The sequence below is a fragment of the Solanum dulcamara genome, chromosome 8 (assembly GCF_947179165.1).
Source record: "Solanum dulcamara chromosome 8, daSolDulc1.2, whole genome shotgun sequence".
In the NCBI taxonomy this organism is placed as follows: domain Eukaryota; kingdom Viridiplantae; phylum Streptophyta; class Magnoliopsida; order Solanales; family Solanaceae; genus Solanum; species Solanum dulcamara.
This window is the reverse complement of record NC_077244.1, coordinates 9,946,441-9,969,291: the sequence shown is the minus strand read 5'-3', so window position 1 is coordinate 9,969,291 and position 22,851 is coordinate 9,946,441. Positions and strand designations below refer to the sequence as shown.

At 36.1% G+C, this 22,851-nt stretch overlaps 1 protein-coding gene across 1 annotated transcript; it reads left to right on the top strand.

Annotated features, from left to right (window-relative positions):
- Window positions 1-7,623: 7,623 nt before the first annotated feature.
- LOC129899788 (zinc finger BED domain-containing protein RICESLEEPER 2-like) lies at window positions 7,624-10,877 on the top strand. The gene is made up of 3 exons (XM_055974803.1): window positions 7,624-7,713; window positions 8,814-8,958; window positions 9,817-10,877. The coding sequence occupies exons 1-3, from the start codon at window positions 7,624-7,626 to the stop codon at window positions 10,875-10,877; spliced, it is 1,296 nt and encodes a 431-aa protein (XP_055830778.1).
- Window positions 10,878-22,851: the final 11,974 nt, after the last annotated feature.

Genomic DNA, 22,851 nt, shown 5'->3' with positions numbered 1-22,851 from the left:
AGGTTGTGATTTACTCTTGTTAGACTTGGCTTGGTTAGAATTAATATATTTTGAGTAGTAGCGGGTGATTAGGTTGGTGATTTAGGTGTTGATATCCTATTGAACAATTTGGTGTCGATGATCATCGTTAGTAACTTTTTTGGGCTTTAGCCTTGGAACCTTAGTCTAGGTAATATCTTGACTTGTTTGCATCACTTAAAATCCTTAGAACTTGTTTCTAGGTGGTTTGAACTTAGATGCCACTTAGTTGACATGTTTGGTTTCGGTTGCTCGTTTGTTGTGATTTCATCTTATGTTTGTGCCTTATTTGCTTATGTTATTGAAATGTTGATTTCGAGGCTGTACTTTCAGTACACCAGAGTCTTAGGTTAGTGTTTTAGTGCCCTTGATGGGATTTTACCCGACTTGAGTAAATATATGATTTTTGGCATGCTACTTGCCTTGATTTACCTCGTCTGTGTTTAAAAACCTTTTTAAAGAAAGAATAAATAGTGAGATTAAGACAGTGGATTGATGGATAAGTATGAGGAATTTAAGAAAATGCCAGTGATATTTTATTAATGGCATTTCTTTTTTATGAGCTCGAGGTATGATTCCGGGCGGCCCTTTTATTAACTTTGGGCTACACTTATTTCATTTGAATAGCTTAAGGTTGAATTTCAGCTGCCTGTTGATACATATTTTGGGTTATTATTTCGATGTTGATGAGCTCGAGGTATGATTCTAGGACGCCCTTTTCTTGATGAGCTCGAGGGTTATTCCGGGTGGTCCATGCTACTTTTGGGGATATTGATTCATATCTACTACTTTATATTCATGCACTCCTCCGATATTTTGTGGTTTGAGATTATTAATGTGATTTTCCTGCTTGGTTGGATTTAATTGACTACTGTATGATCTTTCCGCACCCTCTTTCCCCGCAGTCATAGTGTTATGCTTCTCTCTCATTATTATTAGTATCATCGTGCTGCTTATTATATATTTATTTTTTCTGAGCTCGGTTGACCTATGATGCCTGCTGAGTACCCCGTGTTTTGGTACTTATACTACACTTTTGCATTTTTTTTATGTAGCTTCCAGTTCAAGCCACCCCCAACGCGCGCATGATCATCTGTAGATGTGCCAAATTCAAATTGTGGTGAGCTCCTAGCGTTCTGAGACTTGCTACTTTCCTTCTTTGTACAGGTTACAATCTTTTTATTTTGGGATAGTCAGTTTCATATTGTATATATATATATATATATATATATATATATATATATTATCAGCTTTTGTACTTAATATCTCCTATATAGGTAACACCAAGTCTGGGGTTGGTCTAGTGTCAGTTCATCATCTTTGGTCACTATCGGGCCTTTTGTATATTTTGTATTGTATTTACTTATCTATACCTTGGCCCGACTTTCCTTTTGTTATATTCTTCTTGCTTCCGCCTTCTTATGTTATTAATTATTTATTTAAATTGAGATTTGACTTCCTCTTAATTTGGGTTTTAGCTTGCCTACTTGGAGGTTATAGTAGGCGTCATCATGATCCGAATTTGGATTATGAAAGGATTATTGGTAAAGTTTCATTAGCACCTAAGAAAGCATGCCTGAGATGGGAGGGGAGAGCTTTTAGCTCCAACTTCGGCGTTTCTTCAATTGAGGGCTTGGGAGGGGGACCTAAGATTCTATTCAATGGTTCAATATGCTTCCACAGCACACTCACATTGTGAACATCTAGAATACTTGCCAACTCTTGGGCTTCAGTGTCCCCTTCTATATCCTGTCGTGTCAGCACTTTCTCTAGAGCGTGTTTTGTTGCAACATATTGAGCTGTTATTTCTTCAATAATAATTATAATTATTGACAGCTTATCATAGATCGTGGGCAACTTCATTGCCTTGTAAACATCAAAGGCCTCTACTTTTTTGTGAACCCCAATTGTCAGTCTACCAACGGCCATATTAATCAATGCTCTTCTAGTTTCTAGGAAAGGAAATTTCAGAATAAATGGAACTTCTGAGTTAGGCTAAAATCCAAGATGACAAAGTCTACAGGGAAGATGAGAGTTCCCACTTGGACTAAGATGTCCTCAATAATACCATCAGGCCTAGCTATAGAACGGTCTGCCAGTTGCAACATTATGGCAATAGGCTTTGGCTTTTCCAATCCAAGTTTCTAAAATATGGATGTAGGCATCAAGTTGATACTTTCTCCCAAATCACATAACTCTCTTGCATTGATTCACTTACCAATTGTCATTTGCACCGTGAAACTCCCAGGATGTTTCAACTTGGTAGGTAGCTTATTACTTAAACTACACTCCTCAATGAGTACCACTATTTCATATCCAGCCAACCTGCTTTTGTTAACCACAATATCTTTACATATTTGTTATACTTAGGAATTCCCTGCAAAGCATCAATCAAAGGCAAGTTAATATGTACCTACTTAAGGAGTTCAATAAACTTACCAGAGCATTAATCCTCCTTTTGCTTTTTGAACTTTTGTGGGAAGGAAGGATGTGGTTTTGCTCTTGGTTCACCATTAACTCTTGACTCACTCGGCCCAGCTTTATAAACCATTTTTTGCTTATCTTCTGCCCTTTTTTTAGGAGCCAACTCCTCTTGTGGACCACTACTACGGGCACTTACAACATTTACCTGCTTTGCATTTGGGTCACTGTTACCCGGCAAACCTCCTTATGGGTGAGAGTTCTGTGCACTTGCAAACTGCCTAAACTTCTTCTCCAAATTCTGGGTAGCCAACTGATTATTGCGTACATCTACAGCTAACTTAGCTTGGTCATCCATGATTTGTTTCAACATCTCTTCCACACTCATATTTCACTGCTTACCTCCTTGTTGGTTTCCCTGGCACTGTTCCTGATACTCTTTCCCATACCCAATGGCCTATACTGGTTATGTCCCTGATTTTGAGTCTGGTTACCACTCCAAGAAAAGTTAGAATGGTTTCTCCAACTCGGATTATAGGTGTTGCTATAAATTTGGTGCATTCCACCTCTTTGAGCATTCCCAACAAAGTTTATAGACTCTGGATTAGCTCTATAATATTCAGCTGAATGCTCATCACTACCACAAACCTCACACCACGTCGGCTGCTGTTGCACCATATTTACTGGAGCGTGTTGCTTCCCCAATGATAAGTTAGTGAAGTGGGTGTTCATCATGTGTTGCATAGCTGTAATTTGTGAAGTTAAGTTTGTCACTACATCCACCTCAAGCACCCTAGCTATTTTGTTCACCACAGGTTTGCTATTGTTTCCATTTCGCTCTAGACTTCCCTATGATATGCGATTCAGCAAGACATACAATTCAGCATATACTTTCTCTTAAGCCTATCCACCTATAGAAGAATCTTTGCATTGGATTCCAAGCCTTCGATGAAGGTATGGACCAACACTTCATTAGTCTGGTGGTGATGAGGACAACTAATCAGCAAGGACTTAAACATATCCCAAGATTGGTATAGATTTTCTAACCCTCTCTGTTTGAAACTCAATTTCTCAATCCTCAGCTTTGCTGTCTTCCCGAAGGGAAAAACCTTATCAAGAACTGTTTTGCTAGATCATCCCATATAGTGATGGAATTAGTTGTCTCAGACTTTAACCACCGGTTTACTTCCCCTAACAGAGAGAAGGGAAACAAGGCGAGCCTCGCATAATCAGGAAATACCCCAGTAGGCGTGTAGGTATCACTAATCTCCAGAACATTCTGGATATGCACTTAGGGATCCTCGTGAAGTAAACTGATGAAATACACGTTAGTGTGAAAAAGTTGCACCATATTCTACTTTAGCTCAAATCTACCTCCAAGTACCAGTTTCCTGATACTGGAAGTAACATAGGTTGAGAGTGGGATCGCCACATCGCGCATTGTCATAGGTTCCACTTCCTCCATAACCTTTTGTTTATGCTAGACCTGAGGTACTGGATATTGAATTTAACAAATAATCACTTTCTTGATTAACTAAAATAAAAAGGCTTGTGTAAAAGAGTTGTAAGAGTGGGTTTAACTAATGATTTTAAGAAAATTAAAATTAACTAACTAGATAGCAAATGATTTAGTTTAAATAAGGTTTTCACAATTTGAGAGTAATTCCAGGGTTGCAACACAAATTTAGTTCAAGCATAATATTTCTTACTTTAACATTCGACAGGTTATCAAGTTACTGATTTACAAGGTTAAATTTACGATCATGATCTCTCAACCTCTATTCGCCTACTACTACTGACAGCCTAACTACATTGTTGACCAGGGAAAGGCATGAACCAACCGTAGAGCATTAAGCTATCATCTTGCTTAATAACCAAACGAGGCATATAGGTATATTTCTATCTATATGCAAAACATTCTAAGTTTTTGCCCTAGAATGAACACATTCCTTATTCTATCCCTCCATTCGTCTCTCGAATTCAAGAGATCAAGCATTAAAATAAAGAAAACTAGAATGCAAGAATAACTTATACAATAAACCCTCTTCTACTAAATATAATGAATATTATAACATTAGTCGTGGCCACAATCCTAAAATAAGGGAAATTAGCCATTCATTGTTCGAATCATCGTACCAAAATGTTTAATGAACATTCAAGAGTTTAAGAAAATGAAAGAGTAGAAGAATAACCCTAGAGGTCATCACAAGAGTCGCCCAAGTCTTGCTCTCCTTGTTAAAAGTCTGAATAAATAATAAAATAATACAACTAGGCTATTTATAGGGTAAGAAAAAAACATGCAGACAAATTCAGGCCTCCAGGTCCGCGACGCGAACCTGCTCCTTTGCTTTAGGTTCTGAAAACTTTTCCTCTTCTCAACGATGTGCAGCTATCGCACAGTCCACTACCTAACACTTTTGCGAAGCCAAATTTGAGTGCCCGGGTCCGCGAAGATGAGGTAATCCCACTCCATGCATTTTAAAGTTTTGCAATCCATCCTTAGCACATTCAGACTTCCATTTTCGGCTTGGCTTCCACTCTTGTCCTTTTTAGCTCCTTTCTCTTGTGTTTCACCCTCAAAAACCTGATCTTATTGGTTAGCAGTAACACAATCAATTGTCTCTAAAAGTGTAATTAAAACTACGGAATTCACTCTCGAACTTAGCTAAACATATGGAATAAATTGGTTTTTAGGCGTATAAATACGCCCAAGATCAGACCTTCTTATGATCCATAACATTGGATACCTATGCTATATCTTTTGCATACTTTTGTTGAATTAATCATATGCCATATTTTCAAAAACTTATCTCCAAACTAAATCATATGTAATCTTTTCCGTAACTTACCTCCAAACACATGTTAGCTTTCTAGGTCCTTTATCTTGAAGGAGGAGTGTAGTAGATCTTTCAAAGGAGAGATTCCAACATTATAATTTTTAGTGATAATCATATCATCCAAGAAAAGGAGGAGAATAGTAATACCTGAGGTAGACTGACGTAAGAATAAGGAATAATCTGAGCTACTCTGAGTAAAACCAGCACCGAAGATTGTAGTGCAAAACTTTAGAGCGAGGATCCTACTTTAATTCATAGAGATATTTCTTAAGACGATACACCTGATTTAGATTAAAATATTTGTAACATGGTGGTAGATTCATGTAGACCACTTCTTGCAAGTCTCCATGCAGGAAAGCATTATTGACATCCATTTGATGTAACTTCCAAACTTTTATTGATGCCAAAGCAAGAAATATATGTACTTTCATCATCTTATCTACTAGAGAAAATATTTCATCGTTGTCGATTCCATATTTCTTCTTGTATCCTTGAGCTACCGATCTTGCCTTGTATTGATCTAGGGATCCATTAGATTTCATCTTGATTGAGTATACCCATCTACTTCTAAAAACTGTTGCATCTGTTGGTCTGTCCACCATATCTCATGTATGATTCTCCTAAAGGACAACTAATCTTCATGCATTGCTTCCTCCCAAGATTTCTGACCACTAGCATGCATGTAAGGATTTGGCACAATTATAGACTTCAAGGTTATTAGTAAGGCATAAGATTGTCCATATTTACCTATTGAGTATCCATATCAATTTAGAGGAGGGGCATGACATGATCTTCTAATGGGGTCAATGATATTTTGACGTGTAGGAGAAGGTTGGTGATTAAAATTTAAAGAAGCTTTATGAGTGTTAGGTTGATGAGGTAAAGAATTAGTATTTACCAAAGTAGTATCATTATCACAAAAAGGATCAAAGTCATAATTAGTACTTGTCGTGGTAGAAGATGTGTTCGACGATGGACCAACGTCTAGGTAGTTATGGTAAGCAGAATCATGAGTACAATTATTTTTTAAGAAAGATATTGTAGCAAAATTGTGAGTCTTTGTTAGCATAAATAAAGGAATTCTCAAGAAGATAACATGACAGAGAAATTCTCAATATATGATGTGTTGAATCATAAAAAAATACCCCTTAGAATATCATTGTATCCCAAAAAATATATTTAACAACTTTTGAAGATAATTTCTGATGTTCATTATCTAGAAGAAGAACAAAACGTACACAACTAAATAGTTTAAGATGTGAATAGTTGATTAATTTTTTGAAAAGAACAAAATATGGACAATTTTGTTTCATGATTGCGGATGATTTTCTATTTATAAGATAAATAGATGTTTGGATTGCTTCAACCCAAAGATTTTTAAAGCATTTGAAGTATCAAAAAGAGCTAAGGTAGTTTCAATACCATGTCTATTCTTTTGTTTCACTATACCATTTTGTTCTAATGTATAGGGGCAAGAACATTGATGAATAATGTCTTTTTCTTGAAAATTAGTGAGGTTTATATTGACATACTCCCCTCCCGGATCTGGATGAATAATCTTGAACTTTTTTCTCTAATGGAGTTCTATAAGGTTATAAAAAAATTGATAATATTTGATTCCTCAGATTTGTGTTTCAAAAAGAAAACTCATGTATGACGAGGTGTGTGATCAATGAATAAGATAAAATACTTGTATTCCAAACGAGATATAATTGGAGAAGATCCCCAATTTATCACTATAAATTAAATCTACAGGAGTATAATAAATAGTATTGCTTAATAGAAATGGAAGTTTATGGCTCTTTGATTTTGCACTGCTTTCACAGGGTAATTTAGAGGGCAAAATCAATGAGCGTTTATCCAATAAATTATAAAATTTCAACATAAAATTTAAACGAGAAGTGTATGGATGGCTTAAACGGGGATGATACAAGTTTCACATTTTATTTGAAAACTGCATATCTATATTTGAAAATGAAAGAAAACATTGATGAAGTTTGATGTCTGGGGATTGAAAAAGAAATAGCATGCCAACCCTACGTTCCCCGGCCATTATTTCCCCAGTCCATATTTTTTGAATAACACAAGCATTAAGAGAAAAAATAAGCAAAAAATATATATTTAACAAGTTGCCCAATAGATAAAAGATTCAGAGTAAGTCTTGGTACACAAAGAACTTCTAAAAATGATTTAATGGAGTCAATGCCTGATGCGGATAAAACATGAGCATTTGTTATGACAATTTTTATGTCTAGAATGGTTTTTAGATAAATCGGAAAAAAGTTTTAAATTTCCTTTCATATGGTTAGATACAGTGGAATCATTATGTCATATCATTGAATCTGAAATGTCCGTCTTATCATGGTATGTAGCAGTCAAAGCTGAAGAGATTGCATTAGGAAGAGCAATGTTTGTGCTTGATATGCCTTTGTGCTTGGTATTTCTGGTGTACCAACATTCATTACTATCGCCTGGAAGGCTTTATGAGGAGTTGAGCATTTGCCTAGACCAGATTTCTTATGAATTTACAAAATAATATGACCATCCTTTTTACAATAGTTGCCATAACTTCATTTCTTGCAATGAGAAATAACATTCCATGTTTCCTTGCAATGATAGCACTAAACGCACTTACTGGAGTTGCTTGAGGAAGAAGAATTTTGGTATGCAGCCATGGTAGTGTCTGTTAGGGTTGTTCACAGTTTTGGTTAAAATCATAACCAAACCGAAAATTTAATCAAATCGAATAAAAAAAACATTTGATTTGGTTTGGTTTTAAATTTGAAAAAACGATAATATTTGGTTTGGTTATGGTTATAGTAAAAAATAACTGAATAAATAATCGAATCAAACTGATGATTATATACATAAAATTTATAATTATTTATATGTATAATATTAGCTTTTCATAAATAATTAAAGATATTTTATACCTTTTAATTATTAATTTAATTTTGATCTACTTATTTAGTTATTTTTAAGGCCCGTGTCTTAAAAGAATATGTCCAAATCCAACAATCCAAGCCCAACTCGAAATTCTAATAAGTGTAAGCACTAAGCAGCATAAGGGTAAAACGTAAAAACCCTACTATCTCTTTTCCTTTTACAATTCTTCCACTTCCAACCTAAGAACAAGAAAAGCAGAAGCTCGCGTTTCTCACAAAGTCACAGTCATAGTCTATGAGGCTCAAGAGAAACCTCAACTCCTCAAGTACAAGACTGTCAAATTTTGAGAAGGTTTGTAAGAAATTTTTCGAATTTTAAGTTGATTTTAAGTTGTTTCCTTTTTTGTTTCGAATGTTTAAGTTGTTTCCTTTTCTGTTTCAAATGTTTAAGTGATTTTAAGTTGTTTCCTTTGCTAGCTACTTGATTTTAACTTAAGTTGTTTCCTTTTCTGTTTCAAATGTTTAAGTTGATTTTAAGTTGTTTCCTTTGCTAGCTACTTGATTTTAACTTAAGTTGTTTCCTTTTCTGTTTTGAATTTTTACCTTTATTTTTTCTTGTCCGAATGGGTCCTAAACTTGTAATATTTTTCAGATGAAAAGGATAGTTACAGAGGTTGAAGATTTGGAGGTTGAACATTTAGAGCTTGAACATTTGGAGGTTCCTAAAGATAGTTCAGTAACACCAACATCTGCTGTAACTCAAGCATATGGTAATGCTCCTAATACTTCTTCAATGCGTAAACCTCCTAAAAAGCAGAAAAGAACTACTCCTTGTAGTTGAGAACCTATCCCTGGGGATAATGGTAGAAGAACATCTAAAATTTGGGATCATTACACACAGTTTACTAATAAAATTGGGGAATTGCGGACAAAATGCAAGTACTGCCCAAAGACTTGGCTTGCCCTTTTAATTATGGGACTTCTAATCTTTGGGGATATTTTCTTAACAAGTGTGAGAAATATCTTTTTAAGACCACTGATAGAAAGTAAACAACACACAATATTAAACATATTAAAGGAGGGGGACAAGGAGGTTTGGAAAAGGTTGTTTATAATGTTGTCAAAGTTAGAAGGGCCATTGCCGAGTTTGTTATAATAGATGAACAACCATTTAGAGTCGGGGGAGGCTTTAAGAGGCTAATGGCGGTTGTTTTGCCTAATTTTGAGTTACCTTCTTGACTATTGCTAGACAATGTTTAAAAATTTATGAAGAAGAGAAACAAAAGCTTAAAAGGCTTGTTAAAGATCAACGTGTTTGTCTTACTAGCGACACATGGACGTCAATGGAAAATTTGACTTATATGGTTATTATTACTCACTGGATTGATGATCAGTGGAATTTGCAAAAAAAATTCTTAACTTTTTTCAAACTCCAGATCATAAGGGTGAGACAATTGCAAAAGGAATTGAAGCTTGTTTGTTAGATTAGGAGATCGAGAACATATTCACGGTGACACTAGATAATGCATCAGCTAATAATGTTGTAATCAGGTACTTGAAAGGGAGAATTAATGATTAGAATGGTGTCATCTTGGGATATGATTTTTTACACGTTCGGTGTAATGCTCATATCTTGAATTTGATTATAAAAGAAGGATTAAGTGAACAAAATGAGTCCATTTCTCGGGTAAGGCGTGCTGTGAAATATGCTAAGTCTTCTCCTACAAGATCTGCTTCCTTTAAGTCATATGTTGAGAAGGTAAAACTAGACACCCATGGCCTTTTGAGTTTGGATGTTGAGACGAGGTGGAACTCTACATACTTGATGTTAAATACAGCTTTACAATTTGAAAAATCCATTTCAAGAATGTATATTGATGATCATAAGTACTTTAACTATTGTCTTGAATTGAGTGGAACAGCAGTGCATCCATCTTCGGAAGATTGGAAGAATGTGAAAGTCTTTCTCAAGTTTCTTGAGATTTTCTATAAAATCACTTTGAATTTTTCGAGTACTTTGCATGTTACTTCAAATTGTTTCTTCCATGAGCTTTTTAATCTTCAAAGCATAATTTTCCAATATTCGAATTGTAGCGATTCAATTTTGACTGATATGGCTAGGGAGATGAAAATTAAGTTTGATAAATATTGGGGTGATTTTGAGGATATGAACATGTTGTTATTTGTTGTCGCTGTGTTGGATCCTCGCTATAAAATGAAGTATGTGAAGTTTCTTTTTAACAATTTTTATGATCCTGTGGAGGGAAATGAAAAGTCTACTAAAGTGGTGAACACTTTAACTCGCTTGTATAATCATTATAAGAATTCTATTTCTGGGACTTCTAATGAAAATATTGGAGATCAAACTAGTGTGATGAGTCAAATTGGTGCAATCAATAGTTCTGATGTGTGGCAATCGCAATGGGAGAAATTTCTTGAAGATGAGAATGATGTTGATAATAAGTCTGATCTTGAAAAGTATTTGATGGATGATCTAGAGAAGATTAAGGATTTCAATATCTTGACTTGGTGGAGATATTCATCTGAAAGATATCCTATTGTCTCTAGGATTGCAAGAGATGTGCTTGCTATTCCTACATCTACTATTGCCTCGGAATCAGCTTTTAGCACCGGTGGTCAGATACTTGATTGTTATCGAAGTTCTCTATCGACAAAGATAGTTGAAGCTCTTGTTTGTTGTCAACAATGGTTGTAGTCAACGTCTTAAAAATGCAAGCTTGAAGACCTTTTAGAAGAAATTCAAAAACTTGAGATCGCTGAAAAAGGTAATTTTACATAATTAACTATATGAATATTTGTTTCACTTGCTGCAAATTACTATCTTAGAAAGATAGTTGTTGAAACTTTGAGCTTTCTATGATATTTTAGCTAATTGTTGCCACTTTAATACGTGTTGCTACACTTTAATATTGAGAGCTGGTTACTGATTTTGAGCCCAAAAATATTAAATTGTACGTTGTTTGTTGCTGGAAACTGAGCTATTGCTGCTGCTGAACTGTGTTGCTGCCACAGTTTCTAATAGCAAATGATCAGTGTTTAAAGAATCTACACATTAAATTATAATCTTCATCAGTGTTTCATGGTAGGTAAAGCTATTTTTTAAATTTCAAGGACTATATCTATAGAAATGAAGAGTTTTGGACTGTGTAATTTTTAGTACAGGCTGTCACCAAAATTTCAATTATTTAATCATTTGGCTCGATCACAAATAATATGGAATAGAAACATTCTCAGTCATTGAAGCAAAAGATCAATCATTTTTGCCATTATTTGGTAATGTCTTCATTCTCTCATTTCTGTCTAAGTTAAAAAAAAATTAATCAATTTCTATATGTGTTCAATTTGAGAAACTAACATAATTTTCCGATCGAATTATTAAGGTTTCAAAAACAATTGTTGCCTTCGTAATGATATATTTCATTATATAATTCTTTAGCACTTAAGTTTTGTTAATCAGTATGAATTTTATTTGGTTTTGTGATAAAGTGAGTCGCTAGTCTAATAAGGTTTTAAAATAATGATAAATATTTTAATATTAAAACTTTAATCAAAATTTATTATTAAGTTTTACAAAGCTATACCTTTATGTTTTTAGACATTTAATGCCTAATATCGTGATTTCTTTTGCAGATTCTCCGGACACTGTTTTGAGCAATGATTAGTTTGGAGCTTAAGCTAAGGAAGATGATCGAAGTACTTTTGATTATATTATGGATTCTCTAGTTAGTTTAGTTTAAATATGTAATTTTTTTATTTTAATGGACAAAGTTGTTTGTATTTTGGAACCTCTGTTTGATTTGTTCTTTTAAATCTAAACTGCGTTGCACGTTTGGTCCACCTGATTTGCCATCAGCATGTCTTTCCCTCAATATGCAGCAAAGTTCGCCCTTGTGGGCTGTGAGGAAAAAAGAGCTTCATAAGAAATTTGAAGAATGTAGAGAGAGAATATTTGAATTGTCCCGGCTAGTCATAAACTGAAAAATTGAACCAAACCGATCCAAACCGGAAAGTAATTATTATTTTACTTAGTTTGATTATGGTTATAGACATTTAAAAACCGATTAAATTAATTTAGTTATGGTTTTAATCAATAACCGATCCATGAACACCCCTAGTGTCTGTGGAAGGAAATTCTCTATAGAATCTTGAGAACTCAACTAAGTTTCTTCTCGAAGAACTTCAGAAACTACCACATCCAAAGCTGATAATTTTTCCCTATTAAGAATACTGGCACGTAAATGCTCAAACTCATGCCTGAGTTTCATTATAAATTGGACTCTTTGTCCTTTTCATTATAGTCATGAAATCCTTCGGTCCAACCGTAGGGATAGAGGCTGCAAATATCTGACCTTACTCTGCCTATACTGTGAGTAATACTGAATAAAAACAACGAACATTTTTCTCACCTTGTGTAGATTCCGCAAGTAGTCTTTTCAATTCAAATTCTCTGGCCAGATTATGTTGGTTACCGAGGATATGTAGATGAATTCACATTCCTGAAGCTTTCTCAAAAGATATCAGTTCCATAACTATATCAACATAGACAAAATTTACAAGTCTTGCGATAATTTTGTCACTGTCAGTCTCCCAAGCTTCTTTTTCTTTATCTTCTGTGGGTACAACCTTTGAGCCATTCAGAATATCAAGGAGGCCCTTGTCTCTAATGAAAACTTTGAAATCGAATTTTCAGATCAAAAAGTTATGCCCACGAAATTTTGTTGACAAGGTATCTCGTGAATCCATTTCGATTCAAAGAGGAAAATGAAAATGGAGGCAAAGGAAGTGAAGGAACAGATTTGTAGATGACTACGAAAGTGATGAATATGGATTAAGAATTCAAACCAAAGATGAATCAAAAGAGTTTACTAGGAAGAAAAGAACTGAGTTGTCAGGATCTGGAACAAAAATAAATTAGGTTCTTGATACCAATTGAATAACGATAGAAAATCAGAAAAATCAGTCATGAAAGAATTGTAAATTTTTTATTAATGAAACTGTAGGATTTACAAAAAAATTATACAAGTAATTATATGTTGATTCAAGCTAATAACTGTTAGCCATGGGAGATCCCTAACTTGGGGAAGATCTCTGACGTAGGGCTGATTTGGGTTTGATAAATGAGGTATAGTCAACAAGTATCGGGAACGTTTGTAAATGGAAAGTATATTTTGAATTTTTGGTAGTTAAATATTAGTGCGTATATTGTATCTTTATCCTATTAGGAAACTCTTAGGTGACTCATCATTTACATCATAGTAGTTGTAGTTCTGCTCATTGTTTTTTTACCATTTGATTTCTGCATTGTATTGTTGCCTATAGTTGTGGCGTTGTTGTGTTTTGATTATCTTATTTATTTATTTATTTATTTATAGTAGTTAATGCCTCTTTCTTTCCGTACCATTCTACCATGACTTTCTCATTTGCTATTCCTTGTTTTCATCTTGTTTTCAATATGATTGTCTTTATCTGACCTTTTATCTTGTTTTCCTCTCTTGAAGCTGAGGGTCTTTCGGAAACAGCCGCCCTACCTTTCAAGGTGGGGGTTAGGTCTGCGTACACTCTACCCTCCCCATACACCACATTGTGGGATTATACTGGGTTTGTTGTTGTTGTATCCTACTAGGAAACTCTCTATGTGTACATTGTATATATTGGGATTGAGTGAATAAATACAAAAAATAATAAAATAAAACTTTTTGCCTATTATTTTATCTAAAATATGTAACTGTATTTTGTAATTCACAAACGTCCCCAATAACACCATAATCTTTCGTTATTTCTAGATTAATGAGATATCAATAGTTGAAATGACTAGTGCTAAGAGACAAAAGGGATTCAATTAGTCAAATGTTGAAACCTTACAGCCACAAATATGACTCAATAATTGCCAAAGAATCTATACATAATGCTTATCACTTAACTAGTTTAACATGGAGCCAAAGTCATGTGATCGTTCCACTTAGTAAATGTTCCAAACTAAAATTCTGCTCTATCACAAAAAAAGAGAATTTTGTGATCTACTACATACTAATTGTCTATTCTAAACCATGACTTTCGTGCTATTTTATGTCTTCGATGGGCTGAAGATGTATCATGTGAGAATTCTTCTTTAGTTCATCATCAAATTGGCGCTCTCGGATCTGCTCAACTAAGGAAGATCGGGCCTCAATGAAAGCAACTAAGCCACCACTCTCATCCGAAACCCGCAATCGTACAAGGTTGTTGGCTAACCTCTGAACATCTCTAGGCAAGGGTCTCCTATCAACTTTGATCACGGTGAGACCCCCCATACTAGGATTCTTCCTATTAAAGGCATTGACCACCACATTGGCCTTTTTCGGGTGATATAGAATAGTCATGTCATAGTCCTTCAGTAACTCAAGTCATTTACACACGTAGAATACCAAAGGGAGATATTCATGTGCAAGCAAGTTTTAATAATACCATTGTTACTGTTACAGATGTATGGGGTCGAGCGCTGCCTCAAGTTCAGATCTCTCTGATTGAAAATATACTAAGACTCCAATGATCGCTGAAGACCTCACAATGTAATCCATACAAGTAGTTTCGCCACAACATAAGCACAAATATCACTCGCCAACTCTAAGTCATTAGTAGGGTAGTTCTTCTCATGGGCCTTCAACTGTCTAGAGTAACAGACAATAACTTTCCCCTTTTGCATCAAAACACCATCGAAACCTATCCTTGAAGCATCACAATACACAGTAAAACTCATACCCTATTTGGGTAGAGTTAAAATAGGAGCCGATGTCAACAGGGTCTTAAGCTTTTGAAAGTCTGCCTCACACTCATCGGACCAATGAAAATCCATAGATTTCAAAGTCAATATAGTCAATAGAGCTGCAATAGTGGAGAAACCTTGCACAAATCGTCTGTAGTAGCCTGCCAACCCGATAAAACTCCAAATCTCGGTAAGAGAAGTAGGTTTCGTCCCTAAGCTGCCTCAATCTTGGCCGTATCGACTCTAATACCCTCCTTGGACACCACGTGTCCCAAGAATGCCACTGAATTAATCCAAAATTCACACTTGGAGAACTTCACATACAACTTCTTTTACCTCAGTTCTGTAGCACCGAGCTCAAGTAATGGACATGATCCTCCTCAGTCTTAGATCAAAATGTCATTAATGAATACAATCATAAAGGAATTAAAGGTTGGAACACTCCATTCATCAACTCCATAAATGTCGTAGGGGTGTTAGTCAGCCCAAAAGACATCATCAAGAACTCATAGTGGATATAACATGTCCAAAAAGTTGTCTTAGGGATATTTGATGCCCTAGTCTTCAATTGATGATAGTCGAACCTCAAATCAATCTTAGATAACAATGCCGCTACCTGAAGCTGATCAAACAAGTCATCAATACGGGAAAGACGATACTTGTTCTACAGTCACTTTATTCAACTGCCTATAACTGATACATATTCTCACGGACCTATCTTTCTGCTTCAAAAATAAAATCGGTGCACCCCAAGATGGCACACTAAGGTGAATGAACCCTTTGCTCAACAGTTCTTGTAATTGATCCTTCAACTCAACCGAAGCCATACGATATGGACCAATGGAAATGGGATTAGTGTCCGAATCCAACTCAATAGCAACATCAATATCCCTATATGGAGGAACACCTGGAAGGTTAGTAGGAAACATATCTGCAAGCTCCTGAACCACGGGAATGGACTCAATAGAAAGTGGCTCAACACTAGTGTCCCAGATGAAAGCTAAATAATACAAACACCTTCTATCAATCAATCTCTAAGCATAGATGAAAGAAATAACCTTACTAGGGTAAGAACCACTAGTACCCTTCCACTCAATCCGCGAAACACCAGGCATCGCTAAGGTAACAGTCTTAGTGTAACAATCAAGAATTGCATTATAAGGAGAGATCAATAAATACCTAATATAACATCAAAATATACCATCCCCAAGATAATCATATCTATCCAAGTTTCGTAGCCAGCCAAATAAATAAGACAGGATTGATACACTCAATCCACCACTAAGGACTAACCCACGGGTATACACACATGTACAGGCACAGGCACACGATCACATATAAAATCAAAACAGAAACAAACTAGGTAGAAACATAGGAGATTGTAGATCCTAGATCAAATAACACAGACGCATATCGATGGCAGAAAACAATAATACATGTGATGATGGCATCAGAAGCCTCAGCCTCGGGTCTCCCTAAAACATCTAACATGAGGCACCTCTACCACCTTGATTTGAGCAACACCTCTACCTATACGCTGGACTATAGAACCACTACCAGAATTCCTATTACTCTACATGTCTGACCCTGCCCCGACCCCTAGCCAGAGGAGCTGAATATCTATCTAGAGCATCTAAATAAGTACGATTGGGTCCTGAGTGAGTCTGCAAGGAGCACTATCATATCATGTGACCTGGACCTCCTATCACACCCCGGAAGGGTACCCTAGACGTAACCGGCACTCAGAAATCATTTCTGGCTCCCAAGCGAACCACATAGCCTGATCACACATTCGTTCATTTATTCATTCAGCGGAAAGTTTAAAAATAAAGAATAATTTAGCGGGTAACTCAAATCACCCATCCAACTCAAAGAATAAAGGCCATGGGCCAATAGATCAACTAAAGTATTTGCCATTAAAAATAGTTGACAAGAATAACTCAATGATAGAAATACTCAATCGACCCATCACTATCTAGTCTATGAAGCCTCTATCACTACTATCTAATTGGTGCCAATGACATGTTCATGGCTACCTCAAATCAAAATGAAAAGGGCTAACTCAATGAAAGAATACACAGACGGTGTCCTCCGAATGTAGGGGAGAACTCACTAATACGCTGAGTGCGACTAGATCCCTAATGATGCTCCTATTGACGATCTCTTAAACCTTCCTCTGCATCATGAAATGATGTAGGTCCAAATGGATGTCAGTACTTGGAATGTACGAGTATGTAATATGGCAGAATGAAACATACCTCGAGGAAGAATAACATCGGTCCACATATCTCAAATCAAAAAGATAAGAGAGACTCAAATAAAGCATCGTAAATCTAAAGTAAGGATACAGTTTAGACAGACACCAATCATATACCATACAATCCAATCCAATTATGTATAATACAGTTCAATCAAATCATTTACAATTTGATCCCTTTCAATCATGTATAATCCAATTATATACACTCAACTCAACAATCAACTCAATAATCAAATCCGATCTAGTCACATATCATTCTATTCTATTCAATCCAATCACAATTCATCTAATCCAATCCGACCATATATAATCAATTCAACATTCAACTCAACCATCAGCTCAAAAGACTCAACTCAGTAATTATGCAAATTAAATTATGCAACGTTTTACAATTCAACTCAAAGGACTCAACTCAATAAATATGTAACAACTCACTCAAGTATCCTAAGTCTAACAAGAAATAGTTTAGACAGGACTAACTCATAAGCATATAGCAACTCACTCAAATGCCCTAAGTCTAATAAGGAATAATTTATACAGGACCAACTCATAAACTACTCAACTCAACTGACTCGGAGCACTATCAAGACCTAAATAGGAGTTTCTCTTATCCGACAACCATCACTTATGAGCCAGTGATAGTACAACAATCAGACGTTGTTGTTACGTCCGTCCATACCTGGCCAGGGCATGAACGCCTCCCTAATCATGGACACCATCGATTAGTCAAGTCCTATCATTTCAGGATAATAAAATGGGAAACATCCGACTTTAACGGTTTGATCCCACGGGAAGCATCTGACTTTAACGGTTTCATCCCTACCTACGTTGGTGGTGTAGTTTCTGGGGTTCGAGTATGGACTGTACTCTCACCCAACACGGTGCTCGATACTCCTCCCATGACTCCATGCACATAAAACTCCTCCAATCATCTCAAACAAGCCCTCACGGCTAGTTCCATGTCGTACATTGCCACCTCATCAACTCGGTTCTCATTTCAACTCAATTAAGTCATAATGGCAAGTCTCATTGGACTCTTTTCAAAACTCAACTCAAATCATCAAACTCTTCTCCTTAAAACTTGTACAATCTCAACTCGATAAATGTAGAAAATATTATGTACATTAAAACATAATTTCAATCCCTCGACTCAAACTCAAAATAGATACTTTAATGTAAAAATACTCAACTCATTTAAAGGCTCCTCATACTCAACTCATACTTAACTCCTTTCTAAATCAAAGATGAAACTAATGATTCCTTAGACTCAAAATAGCGTGTAAATGGTTTATGCAAAAAGGTTCACAAATAATTTATTTAAAGCTCCTCCTCAAAAGATAATTTATTCTCAAAATATTCCTAAGACTCCAATCAACTCAAATTATACACATAACATACCACAAAATTACATTAGAATCCAATCCACTTCATCACACAACATCCTCCTCAATATACCTCTTCATCAATCATTCTACACATATTTAATAAACATCATTCGCGTCATCACTCACATCATCATCAAAACATCATCGTCACATCATCATCATATATTATCATTTACATCATCATCAAACATTATCATCACATCATTGTCAAGTATCATCATCACCTCAATCATCAAACATCTACTCCAAAATCCTTACTTTTGTCCTATGTTCAATTTGTGGAAGCAAAAAGGACATTCTTAACTATCCAATTCATTCTTTTCATTCCAATCAATACACATATACAAAAAACCATCCATCTCAACTCAAGACAAATTATGATCAAAGAAATCTCATCTTGGGTTCATGTGAATGAAACATGAGTCCCTACTCTCAACAAAACTCAACTCAAGAATATCATCAACATCTATAAATCTATATACAAAGATACATTTATAGTCAATAATATGAAAGATAACTATTTAGTAACTCAAGTCATTAAAATCATCAACCAACCAATAGTATCTAAAAACATTCTATAGTTTAGGAAAACTTTCAAGAAAACCTTCTTAGAAGGTTCAACTCTTTCACAACTCCTATCCAACACATCTATGGGCATATGGAAGAACTCAATCCATATTTTAGATTAGCCTTACATACCTTGTTTGAAGACTTTGAAGAAAACTTGATGTTAGGTCTTCAATGGAAGGCTTGAATTCTTGAAGCTCTTGAAGGAAATCTTTGTTGGAGAAGGATTTGGAGAAGAAGAAGAAGAAGAGAGGGAAAATTTTAGGGCTTTTTAAAGAGAGAGAGGCTGCAATAATATGATCCCAAAATGGTCTAGGGTGATACATATATAATTTGGGTAAGTTCCCAAATTACCCCTCCTCAAAAGTTCTGAAAGTAGGCTAAAAATGCACCTGGCGCGATAGTGGCGCATCACGCCCTTGCAGTGCCAAGATGATTACGCCTAAAACCTGCACACCTCATAGTGGCGCGCCGCGCCAACGACCAAACTACTGAGGTACATTCTTGGCGCGATAGTGGCGCGTCGCACCCTTACAGCGCCAAGGCTAATATTTTCTAGGTTCTTGAAATTGTCTTGAAAAACCCTGCACACCTTTTAGTGGCGCGCCGCGCCAGAGCCCAAACTACTGAGGCTGTTTAAAAGCGCTATAGATGCGTGGGGCGCCACTGGAGCGCCAAGCCTGAATTTTGCCCAGGCCTGAAATTCCTACAGTACTAGTCTGTAGTAAAATGGCCATAACTTTTGACTATGAACTCCAAAAATTGCAATCTTGGTGGAGTTGGAATGAAGACTAAAAGACCTATAATTTGGTAGGTCGTGGGATACACAATTCTTTATATTCTAGGAGATATGGTCATTTGAAGTTGACCCTTATACTAACTCGTCCGAAAACTTAATCGATTGGAGTTCTTTGGACTCGACTTGGTGTTAGAGATCCCTCATGACCCCTAAACATATCTAACACACTTCAAATACTTAGGAATTAATCCTAACTCATGTGTAGAATTACAAGTCCTTCGGTCCGAGTCTACCCACACGTGAAGAAATTTTTGAATCTTAGCAAAAAAGATTTCGGGGTGTCACATTATCTCCCCCTTGGGATCATTCGTCCTCGAATGATGAGTTAACCAATGGTGGACTCGAGGCATGAATAAAAACCGAAACTCAATCGAATCAACCAATCGAGCAATTTTGACAATTGGCTATTCAAACTCAAGAATAGACAAATCATTTCAACTCAGGAATAGGGACATCACCTTCATCATTCTCATCATTTGGCACGAATAGAACATCGAAACTCCATCAATCGAATCATTCAAACATCTACATACTCAACCGTCAAATTCCAATTCACGAGCGACATTTCCAATCCTCTTCACTATTTCATGAGGTCAATATATCGGTGTCCGAACTTCCTCTCCTTTCCAAGCCTCATAACACCCTTCATGTACCTCCAATATTTCCCCCAGATGCAATCATTAGTCTACTACCATCACTCTCACAGTGACAACCATACACTCAAGCTTATCACTCTGACTACCTCACTCATATCTAAGAGTTCTCGAGCTTACTTCAACACTTATACCCTCATCATCGTATGAGCTCTCTCTCGGAGACACAATAACATACTCTTACCTATTTATTGCTCATCATAAGGTATCATCTCACTCCTCCTCCACATATTTATCCTCAACTAGACAAGTACAACACAACTATCATAATCGGCAAGCACTCACTCTCCCTCATCTACTCTCGCTCAACTCCATCCACTATCATCTTGGCCAACTCATCACTATCGGAAGCTCAAGACTTACTTTGGCTCATTACCCTATCATCTCCCCCTTAGATTAAAGGCATCAACTAAAGGACAATAATTAGTCACTTAGAGCAACTCATAATTTAGAACCTCCTATAACTCTATATTGTTTCATATACACCTCTTAAGCCTCTTCTTACCATATGACTTAGACTCAATTCACTATTTACATCTGAGGGTCACATAACCCCTCCATTCATAACACACACTCCTCGCAAGTTAATATCTTAATCTCTCGCATACGTCATGTCAAGCCTACTAAATAAAATCTTAAAACTAGAACTATCACAATCATTTATTATACCTCATTACTCACCCTATAGATACTCCACTCTAGTTGTAGGCCTTAATCAACCACCATTCTTACTACTTCAGTTCTACTCCTCTAGCTCTCTCTTTCTAACTCTACAATCATCCTATCAACCATAGCTCTCCATGCCTTGGATTACACTCCATCGGATGGTGACACTTATCACTTAGATACACAACTTCCCCCTCGAAGGTGATATTCGAATCAAGATGTAGGGATAAGATTCTAGGATACATCTCGCTCTAACTCAACGCACAATCCATACGAATGAGAGTACATCCTTCCAAATCAATAGAGTTAAGCACAGTAATCGACTCCTCTCAAACCTTGTGCCGTCTCTTCCCTTCCTTAAGACTTTATCTTAACTCATCAACAAGAATCTCATATCTACCGTTTCAACTACCTTGAGTATGAGGGGTAGTCAAATGGATTTAAGCAACGCATGAATTAGAAGGGAACATTCATAGAGTCAAACTCTATCGCACGAACTCAGAATATGAAAGAAGGGAAACAAATTCTTAATGTCCTATAGCCTCCTGATTATAAGTGTGGTGCACAACACACCCATAAGCAAGACTCTACTAGACATGGCTTCATAGACTCCCTAGGACACTTGAACTTTGTGCTCTGATACTATGTTTGTCACACCCCGGGAGGGTACCCTAGATGTAACCGGCACTCAGAAATCATTTCTGGCTCCCAAGCAAACCATATAGCCTGATCACACATTCGTTCATTCATTTATTCAGCGGAAAGTTTAAAAATAAAGAATAATTTAGTGGGCAACTCAAATCACCCATCCAACTCAAAGAATAAAGGCCATGGGCCAACAGATCAACTAAAGTATTTGCCATTAAAAATAGTTGACAAGAATAACTCAAGGATAGAAATACTCAATCGACCCATCACTATCTAGTCTATGAAGCCTCTATCACTACTATCTAATTGGTGCCAATGACATGTTCATGGCTACCTCAAATCAAAATAAAAAGGGCTAACTCGATGAAAGAATACACAACGGTGTCCTCCGAATATAGGAAAGGACTCACTAATACGCTGAGTACGACTAGATCCCCAATGATGCTCCTATTGACGATCTCTTAAACCTGCCTCTGCATCATGAAACGATGCAGGTCCAAATGGATGTCAGTACGTGGAATGTATGAGTATGTAATATGGCAGAATGAAACATACCTCGAGGAAGAATAACATCGGTCCACATATCTCAAATCAAAAAGATAAGAGAGACTCAAATAAAGCATCGTAAATCTAAAGTAAGGATACAGTTTAGACAGAGACCAATCATATACCATATAATCCAATCCAATTATGTATAATACAGTTCAATCAAATTATTTACAATTCGATCCCTTTCAATCATGTATAATCCGATTATATACACTCAACTCAACAATCAACTCAATAATCAAATCCAATCTAGTCACATATCATTCTATTCAATCCAATCACAATTCATCTAATCCAATCCGACCATATACAATCAATTCAACATTCAACTCAACCATCAGCTCAAAGGAGTCAACTCAGTAATTATGCAAATTAAATTATGTAACGTTTTACAATTCAA